Source organism: Gadus morhua, chromosome 14, assembly GCF_902167405.1.
Source record: "Gadus morhua chromosome 14, gadMor3.0, whole genome shotgun sequence".
Classification (NCBI taxonomy): domain Eukaryota; kingdom Metazoa; phylum Chordata; class Actinopteri; order Gadiformes; family Gadidae; genus Gadus; species Gadus morhua.
The window spans coordinates 20,043,154-20,061,281 of NC_044061.1; the positions used below are offsets into that span (position 1 = coordinate 20,043,154).

The 18,128-nt window shown below is 45.6% G+C and overlaps 1 protein-coding gene across 7 annotated transcripts in view; it reads left to right on the plus strand.

Moving 5' to 3' along the window:
* tjp1a (tight junction protein 1a) overlaps nt 1-18,128 on the plus strand; it is a 95,162-nt gene that overhangs the window by 3,983 nt on the left and 73,051 nt on the right. For all 7 annotated transcript variants that reach the window (XM_030376403.1, XM_030376397.1, XM_030376398.1 and 4 more), the window contains exon 2: nt 6,824-7,004. In XM_030376403.1, the coding sequence (XP_030232263.1) occupies nt 6,824-7,004 (181 nt within the window). The remainder of the gene's footprint in view (nt 1-6,823; nt 7,005-18,128) is intronic.

Genomic DNA, 18,128 nt, shown 5'->3' on the forward strand with positions numbered 1-18,128 from the left:
AAAACTGCCTCCACCGTGTGTGTGTGTGTGTGTGTGTGTGTGTGTGTGTGTGTGTGTGTGTGTGTGTGTGTGTGTGTGTGTGTGTGTGTGTGTGTGTGTGTGTGTGTGTGTGTGTGTGTGTGTGTGTGTGTGCCTGGGGAAATTGAGGTGCTACAGGACAACTCTTAAATGGTAGCTAAACTTTAGAATATGGGTACAATAATTTACCATTCATTAACATTAGTTAATTCAGGGTTAGGATTAAACCTACTTTACCCAATTAATATTGTTTACATGAACACCATGAGTATATGATTACTAGACCATTAGTTAACTATAAACAAGCTGTAAGTAAATTTTTAGTTAATGCTTGCTGCATTAGCTTACGTAAATGAATGGTTAATTATTGTACCCTTATTGTAAAGGGTTGCAGCTTCACATCTATTTTTGCTTGAGCATATATCTGATCACGTATCATCGTATCATATTTCTTTCATCTTAGTCAATTAAATGGCACTATATAATGGCACTACTGTGTTCGATCCCTAATGTCCACAGCCTACATGTAAGAATCCCTGAACAAGATGCCCTCACCCCTATTTTCTCCTTAATGATCTCTAGCTGAATCCATGCTCACTGTGTTTGCACATATTGTAATTGTAGACTCAAAGACTCACTAACATATAATCAATGTAATGTTTTGCTGTGATTACTGTAATGCTACAGCATAGCTCAGAGGGCTGAATGTGATCTGTAATAGGATCTGTAATCTATGCTTCAGTACGTGGTGATCAGAGCTAACATGAGGTTCTTTTCCTACTGCTTTTACAAGCGCCAACTGTTGCCACGGTCACCAGGGTCGCTCCCATCCTACCCTCTTCTCCCCCGCTCCCCCCCCAGTCAGAGAGCAGACAGGAAACAGTCATGACTTTTAAAATGTGTGAGTCACACACTGTGAGCCCCTGGTGAGTCCTCTCTGTCACTGCGGCTCACCGCGGCCTGACAGAACAGATATCCCTGCTGGCATCAACGACAGATGGACAGACGCAAGATAGAGGGGACAGACAGGGACACAGACTTGGAGCCACTTTTGTTCAAACGAGATCAACCAAATGCTTCTACCTCCATTTTGATTTGTGTCTGCATAATATTCATAGCCAAAGGATTTATCGATTTAGTGACAGGGATGGAGCTGTGATGTCAATTTAATTTTACACTCAATGTAATTGGCCGGGAGCTGCTCACACGCTTGCATGCATTTGTGTGTGTGTGTGTGTGTGTGTGTGTGTGTGTGTGTGTGTGTGTGTGTGTGTGTGTGTGTGTGTGTGTGTGTGTGTGTGTGTGTGTGTGTGTGTGTGTGTGTGTGTGTGTGTGTGCGCGCGTCTGTGTGCTTGTGCTCTTGTGACTGTGTGTGTGTGTGTGTGTGTGTGTGTGTGTGTGTGTGTGTGTGTGTGTGTGTGTGTGTGTGTGTGTGTGTGTGTGTGTGTGTGTGTGTGTGTGTGTGTGTGCTTGTGCTCTTGTGACTGTGTGTGTGTGCCACGTTGTCTGATACCAGAGGCTGGTTCCATCCGAAGCTGTCAGATGGTGATCAGATGCTGCTACCTGGGTGTTGGGATCCTCCCCAGCAAACCCCAGTAGACATGGGGCACCTGGACTCATAAACCCCCCATCCCCCCAGTGGAGAGCCGGGCCTGCAGTGACCGTGGGGGTCCAAAGTGGTCCATCTGCTTATAGCCCCCATGATGCATTGCTTCGTGACATCCAAAGACCTGAACACATCCATATATAATATATATATTAGGGATCGACCGATACGGATTTTTTAGGGCCGATACGATACCGATATTTTTTCATCAGCCTTAGCCGATACGCCGATACGGCGATACCGATATTTAGAGCCGATACTACTTTTTTTTTTTTTTTTTTTTTTTGCTCCCTCAATCATAAAAATGACACTGATAACAAATGTTACAAGTCTCAATTAAAAAAAAGGAACATTTATTGAACTTCAATATAAAAAACTATATTTAACAAATAGTAAAAACAGGTGAGGTAGAACAAGTTAAAAAAAAAAAAAAAAAAAAAAAAAAAAAAAAAATCGGCGAAAATCGGCCGCGTATCGGCCGATACCGATACACGTAAAAAACGCGAATATCGGCCGATAATATCGGCCGACCGATATATCGGTCGATCCCTAATATATATATATATAATATATATATATATATATATATATATATATATATATACACATATTCTATGAATTTTAAAATACATAATTAAAGACAATGATTGAAGTTCATAAATGCATAAAAGCTATTAATAAAGTAAATTAATAAAAATGCTATTCCAGGCATGAAGTGATCTGGGGGCAGGATAGTCATAGGTTTTTGGGTCCACATCCTCCTTGTAAGCGTCCCGGAGCAAGTGACCCTAATCCCTACCTGTTACTTATGTTAGATAAATAGTACATTCAGTATCTTATATTTCATCTTTATATCTTAATTTATATCGTCCTATTTTTATTGTCTTTGTATCTTAATAAATGTGGCTCAGTGTTTGCAAACAAGGGTCTCTCTGTCCACAACACAACCTGGTCTCTTTGTGCTTAAAGGTGCTCAACGTATGCTAAAGGTTATCAACACGGGGCGCTAAAGGTTGTTGCCATGTTGTCCTACGGGTAGCTACCCAAGCACGTGCACGGACCCCCTGCTTTCGCACGCGATAGGTGTGATTAAGCCCTGTCATCCCCCCTCTCTGCGGGGGGGCGCTCAGGCGGCGCTGGGGCCCAGAGTGTTGGCCGGTGGGTACGTGTCTACTCGGTTAATCTGCTGTCCATCTGTCAAGGCTGTCTGGCCAAGCTAATCAGACAGAGCCTGGCCTCCGGAGCTCCGCCCTGGGGCTCTCCGACGCTCCACCGCAGGGACGTCTTTCAAATGTTTCTTCTTAAAGTCATTGGAGTTTTTAATCTGAATTATGCCTGCATGAGATGCGTCCCATGGTTCTTGTGTATATGCATGTGTATGTGTGTGTGTGTGTGTGCATGTGTGCGCATGCACACGTGTTTGTTAGTTTGAAAGTGTAACTGTGTATGTGTGACCATGCGTGTGTGTGTGTGTGTGTGTGTGTGTGTGTGTGTGTGTGTGTGTGTGTGTGTGTGTGTGTGTGTGTGTGCGTGTGCGTGTGTGTGAGCGTGTTTGGCTAGGTGAAACAGACTGCATGTCATGCATGGGTTGTCGTCGTCTGTCTCTTGAAGGGGGCGGGGCCCGGGGTAGAATGACGCACGCCTACTGGATGTTGTTGCTTCCAGTAGCACGGCAGGACAGTCAGTCAGGAGGAGCTTTGAGCCATATGCTGACACACACAAACCCCTCGCACTCCCCCTTCAACTGTCCTCGCCTTCCTTCATCTGTCCTCACCCCCCGTCATCTGTCCTCCTCACCCCCTTCATCTTCCCTCACCCCCCATGATCCTCCGTTCTTTTCACCTCTGTTTTCCTGTGTGTGTGTGTGTGTGTGTGTGTGTGTGTGTGTGTGTGTGTGTGTGTGTGTGCGTGTGCGTGTGCGTGTGCGCGTGTGTGTATTTCTGTGTGGTGTGTGGGTGTGTTTCTGTCCAGAAGCCCAAACTTTCAGAAGAGAGGCACACACTGCTGGCAGTCAGGTGACTTTAAATGAACAACTTTAATTAAAAGCCATAACCTGACTACTTTAATCAGAGTACTGTTCTACCTAACCCTCATAACAAACCATAACCGGACCTACCACTTACCGTAGTACCATGAAATACGAAATGAACAGTCGGTAGTAAATCACTCTGAGAGTATACAGAACATATGCATGCATATAGACCGAACTGAAAAGATCATTTACAGAATGTATGCAAGGCTTAGAAGGTCTCTGAGGGAAGATCAAAGGATAACTATTTGGCTCTGCCACTGGTTGGTCTTTCACAGCAAAAACTACCCAAAACCCACTGCTTCATGTGTTTCTCACATAACGCGGATCATGAGGAATCTCTTTTCAACCTCCATGTTGGCACGCTATCCCTTTTCAAAACCAGAGCTCGTAGCCTGGCATCACCATCACCGCCGGCTGGCCTCTCCAGGGGTGTGTGTTTGTTTGGTTGCAGTTTCTATCAGGAAGAGGGAGTTCCATGTGTGACACATTATACAAAGCCATTCATAAAGGACCGTGTCCCGTGTTGGATTTGCCTGGAGTAGCAGCACTGTGTTTTTTTACATTCAACACGTAAGCCAAGCGCCAAGCTGTGCAGGGTCGGAGGGGGGGTGGGGGGGCAGAGTGGTGGGGGGCGGGGCTTTGGGTGGTCTGTGTGATGTTGGACCGCTCCATGTGTGGTTGGGGGGTTGGATCGTTCCATGTGTTGTTGGGGTTGGGGGGTTGGATCATTCCATGTTTGGTTGGGGTGGGGCGGGGATAAGTGTGGGGTACACGGCAATCAGTAAAGCTTTGGTGCTGACCTCCTAAATCCTGTGCGGTGAGAGCGGGAGAGAGCCTCTATTTTGGGCCTAATCCTCATGTAATATTCATAAACTTCACCTCGCGTGGCAGAAAAAGCCTGATGTCTCCCCCCTCGTCTCTTCATTTCTGGCTTGGGAGCGGGAGATCCAAGAACATTGTTGCACACCCACCCCTGCTCCCGAAGCTCGGTCCTAATGTGCCTCACAGTAGCATTGTGTTGGCAGACAGTAACCATATTTCTCCCCCCAGAGCGGTAACATAATGGAACAGAACAAAAAAAGGAAAGGAAAGTAGTTTATACGTGCACAGAGTCACCGACAGCGACTCCTGGCAGATGTAATTCAGCCTGATTCACCGGCTACAGCGGCTACATGTTGCGGTCTGAAGCGCGGCGCTGAGGGTGAATCATTGATGGAGCGAGCAGTCTTCCACTGATCCTGCTTTCTCATCCTCATTAATGTATCTCATTAATTGTTCAAAGTGCCTATCTAACCCTGGTTAAAATGCACACCATGTCCCTTCGTTCTCTATCTTATGTGCTTATGATAATACCACGTTTAATCGGTTTATTTAGTTTTCTTTGGTCTGTATTTCAAAACTTAATTGCTTGCACATTAAATGTCATTAAAACAGAGAGCGAGAGTAAACAAAAAGCTCCTAAATTGGAAACGCGCCAGTCTCCGATTGTGATGGCAGATCCACATCTGGGTCAGCTTATTAACAAGCATATTGATATACATTAGAGACCTTCAATAAACACATTCTGAATATGTTAATAAACCTTGGGATTACACTGAATGTATATACAGTGTGTCTGCGTGTATGTGTGTGTGTGTGTGTGCATGAAAGTATGTCTCCAACAACAAACAAACCTTTCTTTCTGGCCTGTTCCTTTTGAAGCCATATGTGTGTGTCCCAGGGCCAGGCTGCCCAGCCAGACGCCCCATCCGACCTGAGCGTTGAAGGTCAGAGCAGGGAGCGGTGTTTCCGTTAGCTGCTGGTCGCTAGCTCTTAGCCGCTCTGCAGGGCCTTCGTAAAGCTCTTCCACGGAGAACATCCCTCGGCGGCTGTGCCAGGCGTTAATCAGGACGCACGTGTGATCCAAACACTCCCCCAGTGAGTCAGGGGTTGATATGAAGCAGACCGCCCCAGCACTCTTGCGGTTGGAGAAAGAGCAGAGACGTTTGGGACACGGCGTTGGCGCTAAGATACGCAAACAGCAGCGTCCACGGCATCCACCGCGATCTCTGCTTTACTTCATGGTGTACTGCCCACACATTCCACTGCCTTCACCCCAGTCAGTGGAAGAAGAGCAGAAAAGGTTAATAAGTGAAGACGAGCAGATTACGTAATGCCACAAAGTTCTCCACAAACTACTAATACTGTCTGAAGGCCTTATCTGTTATGCACTGATACTTCACTATTAAAATACATATTATTAATATAATGACAAATGGTTCTATATTAAGTTCTTTATTGATATGTTAATCAACGCATACAACAATTATAAATAGATTGCATCCTAGACAGTGTTTCTGTTCTTACTGACATTGGCCTTTGTGTAAATAAACAAAAGTATTTTCAACTCATCTAATCCATCAGTGAATCGATGCCAGTCTAATTTTAGGATTGGGCCGTGCCCCTCAGGCCTGAATGCAGGTGAGTGTGCTAAAGGCAGTATGGGCCTGACAACACCTGGAGGACCTATCAGAAGGAACAAAACAGCTAACTGAGAGCTGTAGCCGTCAGCACTATTGTATTGCAGTAATGTCCCTAAAGTACTCTGCACTTAGCCGGCCTAGCGGAGGAGCATCGCTGTTTGGACGCCTGTCAGGCAGCATTAAAAACAGGCTTTGAGAGCGCAGCGCTACGTCACAGGGCAAGGCAGGGCAGTTGAGCAATGGATGGCACTTGTACCCATGGGGTGGGTGGTTGTAGAGTATAGAGCTTCTGTCTCTGGGGTTGGATGGATTCTTTGTGTTTTGTCTTGTGGCTGAGTGTTCAAAACTCTGTTTGTTGAATCAAGATGAGACTCTTTTCAACCTTTTGTTTTTATTTACAACAAAGATTCTGTTTTAAATAAATAAATACATCAGTGCTTCCAGGTGTGTGTGTGTGTGTGTGTGTGTGTGTGTGTGTGTGTGTGTGTGTGTGTGTGTGTGTGTGCTTGTGTGTGTGTGTGTGTGTGTGTGTGTGTGTGTGTGTGTGTGTGTGTGTGTGTGTGTGTGTGTGTGTGTGTGTGTGTGTGTGTGTGTGTGTCAGTATGTTTCTGTGCATAGTTATGTGTATATGTTTAAATGTGTATTTACCAATGTTTATGTGTGTCCTTAAATGTTAATGTGTGTGTGTGTGTGTGTTTGTCCCAGGGTTACCCAAGACGATGGCGACACCGCCTCCATGGCCCCACACCCTGACGACATTGACGGGCCCCAGGGGGCCTCGTCCACCTTGTCCCTGCCCATGAGCCAGGGCAAGCCCTCCCTGCGGCGGATCAAGGGCCGGATACACCGCAGCAAGAGCCTGGACAGCATGGACCTGCTGGACTCGGTACGTCCTCCCACATCTCCCCCTCCAAAAGACCCACTAGTCACTGGCAAACACCAGTGACTGGTAACCACCAGTCACTGGTGGTTACCAGTAACTGAGTTACTGGTAACCACCAGTCACTGGCAACCACCAGTTACTGGCAAACCACTAGTCACTGGCAACCACCATTTACTGGCAACCACCAGTTACTGGCCACAACCAGTCACTAACAACCACTAGTCACTGTCAACCACTAGTCACTGGCAACCACTAGTCACTGGTAAATCACTAGTTACTGGCAACCAACAGTCATTGGTAAATCACTAGTTACTGGCAACCACTAGTCACTGGTAAATCACTAGTTACTAGCAACCAACAATCACTAGCAACCAACAGTTACTGGCCGACAACCAGTCACTGGCAACCACTAGACATTAGCAACCAACAGTCACTGGCAAACCACTAGTCACTGACAACTTCTAGTCACTGGCAACAACCAGTAACTGTAACCATCAGTTACTGGCAACCACTATTCACTGGTAACCGCCAGTCACTGGCATCCACCAGTCACAGGCAACTACTAGTCACTGGCAACCACCAGTCACTGGTAACCAGAAGTCACTGGCAACTACCAGTTACTGGCAACCACTAGTCACTGGCAACCACCAGTCACTGGTAACCACCAGTCAATGGTAACCACCAGTCACTGGTAATAACCAGTCCCTAGCAACAACAAGTCACTCTGGCCACTAGTCACTGGCAACCACAGATTGTTGTCATAAAGGCTAATATGTGCTTCCTAGGTATGTGCTCATGTGCACATATCCAATGTTATTGTATAAATTATTCCATGTGTTTTCATTCGTCTTCATTTCTGTTATTTTGGTAAATACTGGGGGCAGGATACTGTAGTGGTTTGACTCCCGATCAAAAATGTTCTGGGTTTGTTCCCCCATGTCTCTCTGATCTTCGGGATAGGAGTTCACTGTAAACAATAGCAAACAGTGGGGGAGTTTAACTCAAAGAGGTAGGAATTCCATTGCTTGGCTGCTGTGGAGCATGCACTGGTAGACATATTCAACTCTCTCGAGTGGTTTTACTCCCAGCGAAATGTGAAGCACCAATGTTAATCACTCTTAAAGAAGTCAACGATAATGAGAGTTGCAGCAGAGAGGAAATAGATCAAGTCAACTAACGGAACTATGGCATTTTCGGTGAATCTGAAGATTTGTTTCTCTAAGCACCTTAGGAGGGGCATCTGCTCAGCAGGTGGTCCACGACAGCCAGACGGAGAAGTGAATGTTTTAGATCAACTTGTTTATGAATATATGTTCAGAAACAAGCGTTTCTTCTTCTTCTTTCGATTTTGGGCCTGATATTGTAGCTAATAAGATGACGGTAGAAATCTTGTGTGCTACTATGGTGTCTGGGGAAAGCAAGGAGACTCTCTGTTTCCTGCGGGTCGAGGTCATCGCCTGTGTTTTATGGATGTGGAGCTGAAATTGTTGTGCGTTGGTTATTGAACGTTACGACCTGACCATGGGGCTGGCCTTGTACTTTTGTTGCTTTGGTTGTACTGCACCACACACAGGCACACATGCACACACACACACACACACACACACACACACACACACACACACACACACACACACACACACTTGCACACACACACACACATGCAGACACCCATGCAGACATAGACATATACACACACGTACACACACACACATACACAAACGACACACAAAGATGAGACATGTACAGGTGTGCACCCACACCACACCAGATTACCTAATTTGTTGATGTGTTCAACACAAGCATATTCTGACCAACCCTTTAGTCAAATTGATGGTGATGGTTTTAGCGGAAAACCTCACTTTGTGTTTTAATGGCAAATCTGCTTAGCAGAGTTAGACTCCATTAGCCGCGACAGCATCAGCACCACACAGAGAACTCTGAACCCTGTTTTAAATCCACCTTAAACTCATTTAACCTTGCTGCCATTTTGGTCTGGTGCATATGAATATTAATAGTGGCTGCTAATGAAACATACAGATGCCAACTTTTAAAAGCACGACCGGCCATGCACACGCACAAACAGACATACAGAGACACACGCACACACACACACACACACACACACACACACACACACACACACACACACACACACACACACACACACAAACACACACACACACACACACACACACACACACACACACACACACACACACACACCTACACACACACACACACACACACACACACACACACACAAACACACACACACACACACACACACACACACACACATACACACACACACACACACACAAGCACACACACACACACACTCACTCACTCACTCACTCACTCACTCACTCACTCACTCACTCACTCACTCACACATGCACAAACACACACACGCATATAAACACACACACACACACACACACAAACAGACACACACACTCACACGCAGAGTAGCCGTTAGTTACATCATCTCTGCCCAGTTCACAGACAATCCCTGGTTAACACATTCCATATGTCTCTCCATATGAGTGGTTTGCTCTCATGAAAACTAGTAATCTGATAAATGATTGGATAGAACTAGTAATCTGATAAATGATTGGATAAGCCCCTTGGACCTACCCTGCTCGCTCAGGGATTGTCCCACGGGATGAGCCAGTGTTTGGCTAGCTCTTGTCACTGTCAATTGCTCTACACAGGAAACGCTGTGTATGCATGTGTGTGTTTGCGGTGTATTTGTGTGTGTTAGGGGTCAACCGATTATTGGCCTGGCAGATTATCAGATCTGACATTCCACATTTTTACAATTATAAGAAACGTTTTTTTCTTTAGTCTGAATGCCGATAAAATTAATTAATAAATAATTGCACTACCATGGCTATGAAGCAGCTGACTCTCTACATCTGTAGTCACCACACTGTGTTCTCAAGCAATTTCCCACCAACAGCGTTATCCGATTGGTACAACGTCACAAGTAATAGCCTGTATCAACACTGATGGCTGCTGTGCCGCTTAGCTATCTCCCACCAGAACTTAAGGGCTGATCATGGTCCCACATTCACGCAACGCAAGGGGGTTCCGAATCCCTTACGTCTTTACGAACCCTCCTTTCGTCCACCGCAAGGACCTGATGTGCGCCTCCCAAAAACTGTAACCTCCCGTCAAGGCGACGCAGCAGCAAGGGCTGTGATTGGTCAGCTTACTAAAACCCGACGCAGAACCATAAAGGTTCATGACTGCGTCGAAGCGTCAGTGTGGTCATTACGTTGCGTGAACGTGGAACCATAATAAGCCCTTTACTCTACACATTAGCCATTTTGGTTTTCCACAAATGACTTTTTTCAGGACATCCAACATCCTCTCTGACAGGATTCTGTATTTCTGACACCATGTAACATGATATCATAATAAGATATCATGTATCGTAATGATATCAGGTATCGTAATGATAAGGCAGACTAGAGACACCAGGGTGGCCTTGTTGGAACCTTATTTGGCCGTTTTGTATACCCCAGGTTGTTTTTCGAGATGTAGATAAACCACGATTTTTGTGAGACAAATATTTGTCTTTTTGTGCGACACCTCCTCTCGTGGTGTTGACGTTTCAACAGACAGAGACATCATTGACATCCATTATATTCGAAATGAGTGTTGAGCAGCTTCAATAGCTGCATTTATGTTTTGTGGCTGTTATTGGGCTCTACAAAACTCTATGGAACTCTATGAAACCCTTTGGGGCTCCTTGGCAGTCTATTGCACTCTATGGGGCTCTATGGAACTCTTTGCAGCTCTATATCACTATATGGAACTGTTTGGTGCTCTATAATGCTCTATGGGACTCTATGGAAGCCTTCATTCATTCGGTGTGGTGGATGTAGCATTAGCCCCCACTGTCTCGCCAGATGACATCGACATATAAATGTGACATACGATGACATAAACATGTAACACGTTGATATCTTGAGGTCAATGGAGGTCTTCACCAGCAGCAAAAACGACCATGAGCTTGTTGCTGCCGGGTTCAGCTGTTCACCCTGACTCCATAGTCGCCATCGCCATAGCAACCGTACCCGGGATGAGAGAAGTGATGAGAAAGTGGTTTGACGGATGTGTTGTCTGACTGTGTGCAGTGTTGTGCTGGCTTCATGTTGCTGAATTTGCACAGCTGCATGGAACGGTGTCTACCATATCCAACACGATTTTCTTCTGAAGCCGTTGCTATTTCTGAGCAGTCAAACATCTACACCTTGCCAGATTTAGCAGCAGAAAAAAAACACTCTTGCAAGCTATCACTGAGGCATGCCTGTGGATATGTATAGATTGGATGTTTTATTAATACAGATGTTTTATTAATTTGTTTATTTTGTTTTGTCTGTCTCTCTGTGTGCTTAGAAATGTCACCGTATAGGAGTGAGTAAAGAGTGTACAAATTGCAGGTGTGTTTGACTTTGTTTGTGTGTGTGTGTGTGTGTGTGTGTGTGTGTGTGTGTGTGTGTGTGTGTGTGTGTGTGTGTGTGTGTGTGTGTGTGTGTGTGGTGTGTGTGTGTGTGTGTGTGTGTGTGGTCCTCATCCATACAGGGCTGTGTGTTTGTGTGTTGTGTGTTTGAAGCCAGTACGGACTGTGCGCTGGGCTTAGTGGAGTGGGAAGGTGTTGAGTGTGACACAGAGGCGCCTGAGGGTTTCTCAGTGGTTATCTGCTCTGACAGACTCTTCATACCCCTCCTCTTCAGGGAAGAAACAGAGGGAGAGAAAGGACAGAGGCTGTTAGAGAAAGAGGGATAATTCTCTCACACAAACACGAGTGAACTTACTCACACACACACGTACACACACACACACACACACACACACACACGCACACACACACACACACACACACACACACACACACACACACACACACACACACACACACACACACACACACACACACACAGGTGTTTTTACATGTGATGACCCATACAAAGACACATGAGGGGAGTACAAATTTGTGCAAAGACCTTCAATCCATTGTGTGGCCGTGCTTAATTTTCCAACAATTGGACAATGAAATCAAATAGCGATTGAACTGGATCAACGCATTCAAGGTAGATGAGAGAGGATCGAGAGAGTGGAAGGAGAAAGCTGGAGGAAGAGCAAAGATCTCCGATTAAAGAGAGAGAGAGAGAAACAGAGGCGACCGTCTTTCAGTCGTATATCTTAAAGCAGTGGTAGATTGCGTTGCATGTCATGTTGCCCAGTCAGAGCTACAGTCACACAAACACAGCATGGATCCAGCTCCCCGTGGCACGGCTCTTCAAGAGCCAAGGGTCTCTGTGAAGAGCCGGTTTTCAGAGCCCTTTTTGAGATCTTCCCTTTTCTATCAGTGTGTCCTCTCCTCCCCCGTTCCCCAGGGGTGTGTCATCACGAACGTGCATTGATGTAAAAGCATCTTAAGAGGTCTATCAATACGTGAAATAACTGTTAGCCATTCCGTGACTTCTGGAAGCTGTGTTCGTCTCTGATGAGATGCCCTGTGTATTCCTACTTCAGCTACTTCAGCTGTGGCACTGGGGTGCGTGTTCCAGCCCACTGTGAGCGCTTAATGAGCGAGGAGTCGTTGGGAAGATGAATAATAGATGGGGGGTGTAATGACCCACTTCACAAAGCAGAGGCTCGGCGGGACACAGAGTCCCTGACACTTTTCTACCCAGGCGAGGCTCTCTCTGCCTGGGAGGGTCTCTGAGATCAGTGTCCCCATCAGGGAGATAAACACGCACTTCTTGCAAGTGGGAGGAGGACTGAGAGTCACCAGAGGCCGATGCCGCGCTCACCCTGACTCCGAACGGGAAGGCACCTGATGGGTTTCGAGCAGAGGACCTTCTGGCTGTGAATCATTAGTGGTAACCACTAGTGAGCCACAGTGGATGTTTTACGTTCAGATGGTGTATTAGGGTCCCGGACTGGGTGAAGGAGATGTGTTTACTTCCCAAGTTGTATCAAGGCGATATCGTCATCTCCTCGTCTGGTGTCAGGTGATTGTGCCTCAGACTCAGTTTAGTAAATGGGTTTTCATGATATATTTGTGCTTCCCAGTCTGGGTTAAGGGGATGATTCGTTGGAACGGTGTTTTTTTCCGTCCAGATTGGACTGAGCTTGTGTTCGCATCCCAGACTGAACTGAGAAGATAACACAACAATAACTACAGGAACCTGTGATCAGCTATGGGAAGCGCAGGTCTGGGGGGGGGGGGGGGGGGGGGGGGGTTGGCTTAATGAAGATATTCACAGCAGCAAGCAGCTGGTCATTATCCACCAATCGCTGAGCACCCCGCCATTTGTCTTCGGATACAAAGCAGCTGCCACGGCCAGCTACACTCCAGAGCCAACAATCGATTCCCTACAACAATGTCACCTCGCACACAACACAAGCACACATACCGTTTGTGTGTGTATGTGTGTGTGTGTGTGTGTGTGTGTGTGTTGTGTGTGTGTGTGTGTGTGTGTGTTGTGTGTGTGTGTGTGTGTCTGTGTGTGTGTGTGTGTGTGTTTGCGTGTGTGTGTGTCTGTGTTTGTATGGGTGTGTGTGTGAGGTGTGCGTGTTTGTGTGTATGTGTGTTTGTGTTTGAATGTGTGCGTGTGTGTGTGTGTGTGTGTGCAGGAAAGAGAGTGGGAGCCACGGAGAGAATTTGTCAACAGTTTTTATTACAGAGACCTTGAAACATCATGACCTTCATACCCGAGTGATGAGCATGTGTTTAAATACTCTTTTAAAAAGGTTTTTAGAGTCCCAGACTAAGATGACTGAGATTATGTATTTGTATCCCAGATTGGCTGATGGTGCTGTGTTTTCCTCCTGCATGGATTTTATTTGGGTCTAATGTTGAGCTGTGAAGATGTGTTTGACTCCCAGGCTAAATCATGTCGACTTCACTAGTATGTAGACATCTGTGTTGATGTGTTTGCGTCCCAGACTGTGATTCAATGGTTTTTTTTATATTAGCTATGTTGTGGGCTTTATCAGCAGTCAGCATCAGAGGGAACAGAGGTGGACGTGGTCAAGGAATACAAATACCCGGGCGTCCAAATGGACTTGGACTAAAACAGAGGCTCTGTACAAGAAAGGTCAGAGTCTCCTGTATTTCCTCAGGAGAACCTTCAGCGTCTGCAGAAACATGCTGCAGACGTTGAATCACTCTTTGTTGGCCAGGGTGATCTTCTACGCTGCACTGCAGCGTGGTAGATGCTGCTGCCAATAGACCCAATGAGCTCATGCCAATACTCCCAATGAGCTCATCAGGAAGGCTGGCTCTAACCTGGGGGTGGAGCTGGAGTCTGTGGTGGCGATGTGGATGCTGAGGAAACGATTCAGTGTTATGGACAAAGCCTCTCATCCACACCACACCAGAGTCATATCAGAGCACCTTCAGCCGTAGATTGAGACCACCGACAGGCACCACAGACCATCTTATCATCTCATCCACCAGTGGCAATCAAACTGTATATATCCTCTCCCTGACAAAGGAGGGACGGTTGACTATTCAGACACTGAGAAAGAATTGATCAATATCATGTGCAATATTATATTTTCAACATCTTGTGCAATATTCCTTTTGCAATAGTTCCTGGTGTTACCTTTTTCAATGTCATTGCTAATATTACTTTCAATCATGCGCAATATTACTTTTCAATTTGATGTGCAACATTTCTTGGTATTACTTTTTTCAATGTCATTGCTAATATTACTTTCAACCGTGAGCAATATCACTTTTCTATTTGAATTGACCTATTATAGTTTATTTATTTGACTAAAGCTACCCTACTTGTATTGTTATTCTACTTGCCCCTTGTGTTAACGTTTATTTCTTATAAATGTTAGATTTTTTATTTATTCTTAGATTGTTAAAAAAATGTAATCAATCTTTGGCACAAGCGTTTTCTTCGGGAATATGTTCCATCTTATCTCAACTTGTGGTCTCTTCAGCAACAGAGACATTAAACCCCCAGCCTTCTGCTCTGTGAGATACCAGAGCCTGCATCTACTGGTGGCATGTTGTATTGATTGACTTGTCAGTCGACTGCATCGTGCCTATCAATGGAAGAGACTTGGGGCTGGTGATTGAATGATTGGCGTTTGATTTATCGCTCTCCTGTGCACTACCAGGGGCTCACATCAGGCCAGCACGTCACATCAATTTATCCTGCTGCAGCATGGATGAATAAAATTGACTTTCCAAAGTCACAAGGCTCACGTGTTGATCCACATATATTATCCACATTTTCAACAGTCAAATGAAAAACAGGGAGCGTCAATACTATACTGGCCATTTCCTATGCTTTGTGATCACTTCCTCTTTCCTCCATTAATATCATTTATTCATATTTCATTCATGCGTCCATATTTAATCCTGATTGAGTGGAGACAGAGCAGAATGGGGGGAACGACAAAATTAATGTAAATGTATATTTTACATGCCGAGAAGGTTATTTGAATATAAGTGAAAATTGAGTCTGACAGTGACATTGACAGTGAGAGAGAGAGACAGAGAGAGTGCGAGAGAGAGAGAGAGGAGAGGAGAGAGAGAGAAGAGAGAGAGAGAGAGAGAGAGAGAGAGAGAGAGAGGAGAGAGAGAGAGAGAGAGAGAGAGAGAGATCAGGAGGATGGAGTGGTGTTGAATGGGTGATGGAGAGGACGTGTGTGTGATGGGATGGGATGAAAGGTGTGACCGCGGGGCCCATAGCGCTTCGACTAGATGAAGATTTGTGCTTCCTGTAGCAGGAAGTGGTTGAATCACCTTATAACTCACCCAGGAGACAGAGGGAGAGAGAGAGATATAAACTGTGTATGCGTCCACTCCTGCGTACGTGCCTTCACACGCGTGTGTGTTGTGTGTGTGTGTGTGTGTGTGTGTGTGTGTCTGTGTGTGTGTGTGTGTGTGTGTGTGTGTGTGTGTGTGTGTGTGTGTGTGTGTGTGTGTGTGTGTGTGCGCGTGCGCGTGTGTGTGCGTGCATCTATCATGCTTTCCATGTGTATTCGTGTTGTAAATTGGCAAGTTATTGTGTAGAAGAAAGCCAATTTATTTCTAAACAATCCGCCCACTAAACGCTGGTGTGTTATATAAACAGGGGCTCTGGATGAAACCCTGCTGCTGGAGAGCTCATTAAGGCTGTATATAATTAAAAGAAATCAACTTTGAAATTCATTAATGCTTTGGTCTTTCATAGGATATCAATTATATCACCCATTAGAAATGTGCATTCTTCTAGAAAATGTACTGGATCCATTAAATGTTTCTCTGTAGAAACTACAGTATGTTATTGATTATATCCAATGTCATTGTTCATAAAATGTGATCAACTAACTTTGCCAATTAAGTCCAAGTACTTATATAGGAAATCAACATTCTTATCCATCACATACAATCATCACCCCTGTCGCTTTAATTTTGTGTAGCCTTCACACACTAATGCTTTTAATTAGGTCTAATATAGGCAGGGTCACACCTTCTTAATTTAATGTTTCACGAACAGAGCGACTAAGACTGAGCTTGTTCGCCCACGGCCTTCAGGAACATCAACGCCAACCCCACCAGTGCCCCTTCGAGTCACTCACACACACTCTCTGACACTGACCATTTCACAGAACACTACCGGTACCTGACAGACATGGGACCTTCAATGCAATCAAATTACTCTTACACTGTTTTAATGCTGCTATAGCATACTAATGCATTTCTTATGGCTATTTACTATTTATTACTTTTTAAATATATTTTATCTTTTATCTTTTGTTCTTATATTGCACTGCTTCTGCGGCACTGTCACTTTTACATTTCACTGCATACTTGTATGCTTTTTGGCAAAGAAAACTCTTGTAAATGTAAATCGTTTTTCCGGATGCATTTCACGTCTTTCCACGATTACACTACATTGTTCAAAGTCTTTGAACCAGTTTTTAGTCTACTTAGGTCTGTCGAGTGTCTTTTCTCTATGATCTACTTCAGCTTTTCTGTTTTTGCTGTCATTGTTGGATTTAATACGATGTTGAATTCAAAACGCATCTCGTTGAGTTGTCTCTTTAACTCTGAGAAGTCTTTCTGTTCTCACTATCTGCTCTGCACTCAGTCTACCCTTGGGATATATAACGTGTATCAAATCACTCAACAACTGTCCGTTATTTCTTTTAGAAACTTTGTTCAGCAATCCCACTGTTTTTGTAGACAGGATTGTGTGCTTCGATCGATCTCAGCCACACTGGTACGTGTCTTTTGTCACGGCCAGCCTAGGGGGAATGGGCCAGGATTATGAAGAGTCCCACCACGGTGCATACGAGTGCCTGCTGAAGCTAAACGACTAAAGGCCAACGCCAACGAAGAGTGTGTGGGCCACGGTCCTGTTAACACGGGACACTGCTTGTCCCTGGTCCACCACTGGCTCCGGAGTTTCCTCTTTCTCTCCCTCCCTCCCTCCCTCATTCATGACTCCCCCATATTCTCTCCCAAGCCTTTATGTAATGACCCCCCCCCACTCTCTGACCTCCCGGCCGACCCCTCCTCCCGCCGCTGTGCATTTGTAATGTCATTAAAGAAGGGCGGTGGCAGCGGCGGTCGATGTGGCCGCTGTGATCTATGACTTCACAGAGCTGGTGAGCAGGGTGACACCCCGCCACACCAGGCTCCCCTGGGGAAGGATAGCATCACTCACGCCCCGGCCTGGGAGTGTGTGTGCACGTGTGTGTGTAGTACATGGGTGCATGCCTGTCTCGGGGAAAATGCTGTGTGTGCCTGTGTGTATCTATGGGGCTTTCTGTGTGTGAGTGTGTGTCTGTGTGTGTGTGTGTGTGTGTGTGTGTGTGTGTGTGTGTGTGTGTGTGTGTGTGTGTCTGTGTGTGTGTGTGTGTGTGGTGTGTGTGTGTGTACGTGCACTGTGTGTGTGTGTGTGTGTGTGTGTGCATGTGTGTGTGTGTGTCTGTGTGTGCATGTGTGTCTGTGTGTCTGTTTGGCATGCATTCCTGTGCACACGTGCATTAAGCGGGACATTCGGAGTCAGCTTGCGGCCATGTCTCCATCTGCATACATTATAGAGGTGTGTGTGTGTGTGTGTGTGTGTGTGTGTGTGTGTGTGTGTGTGT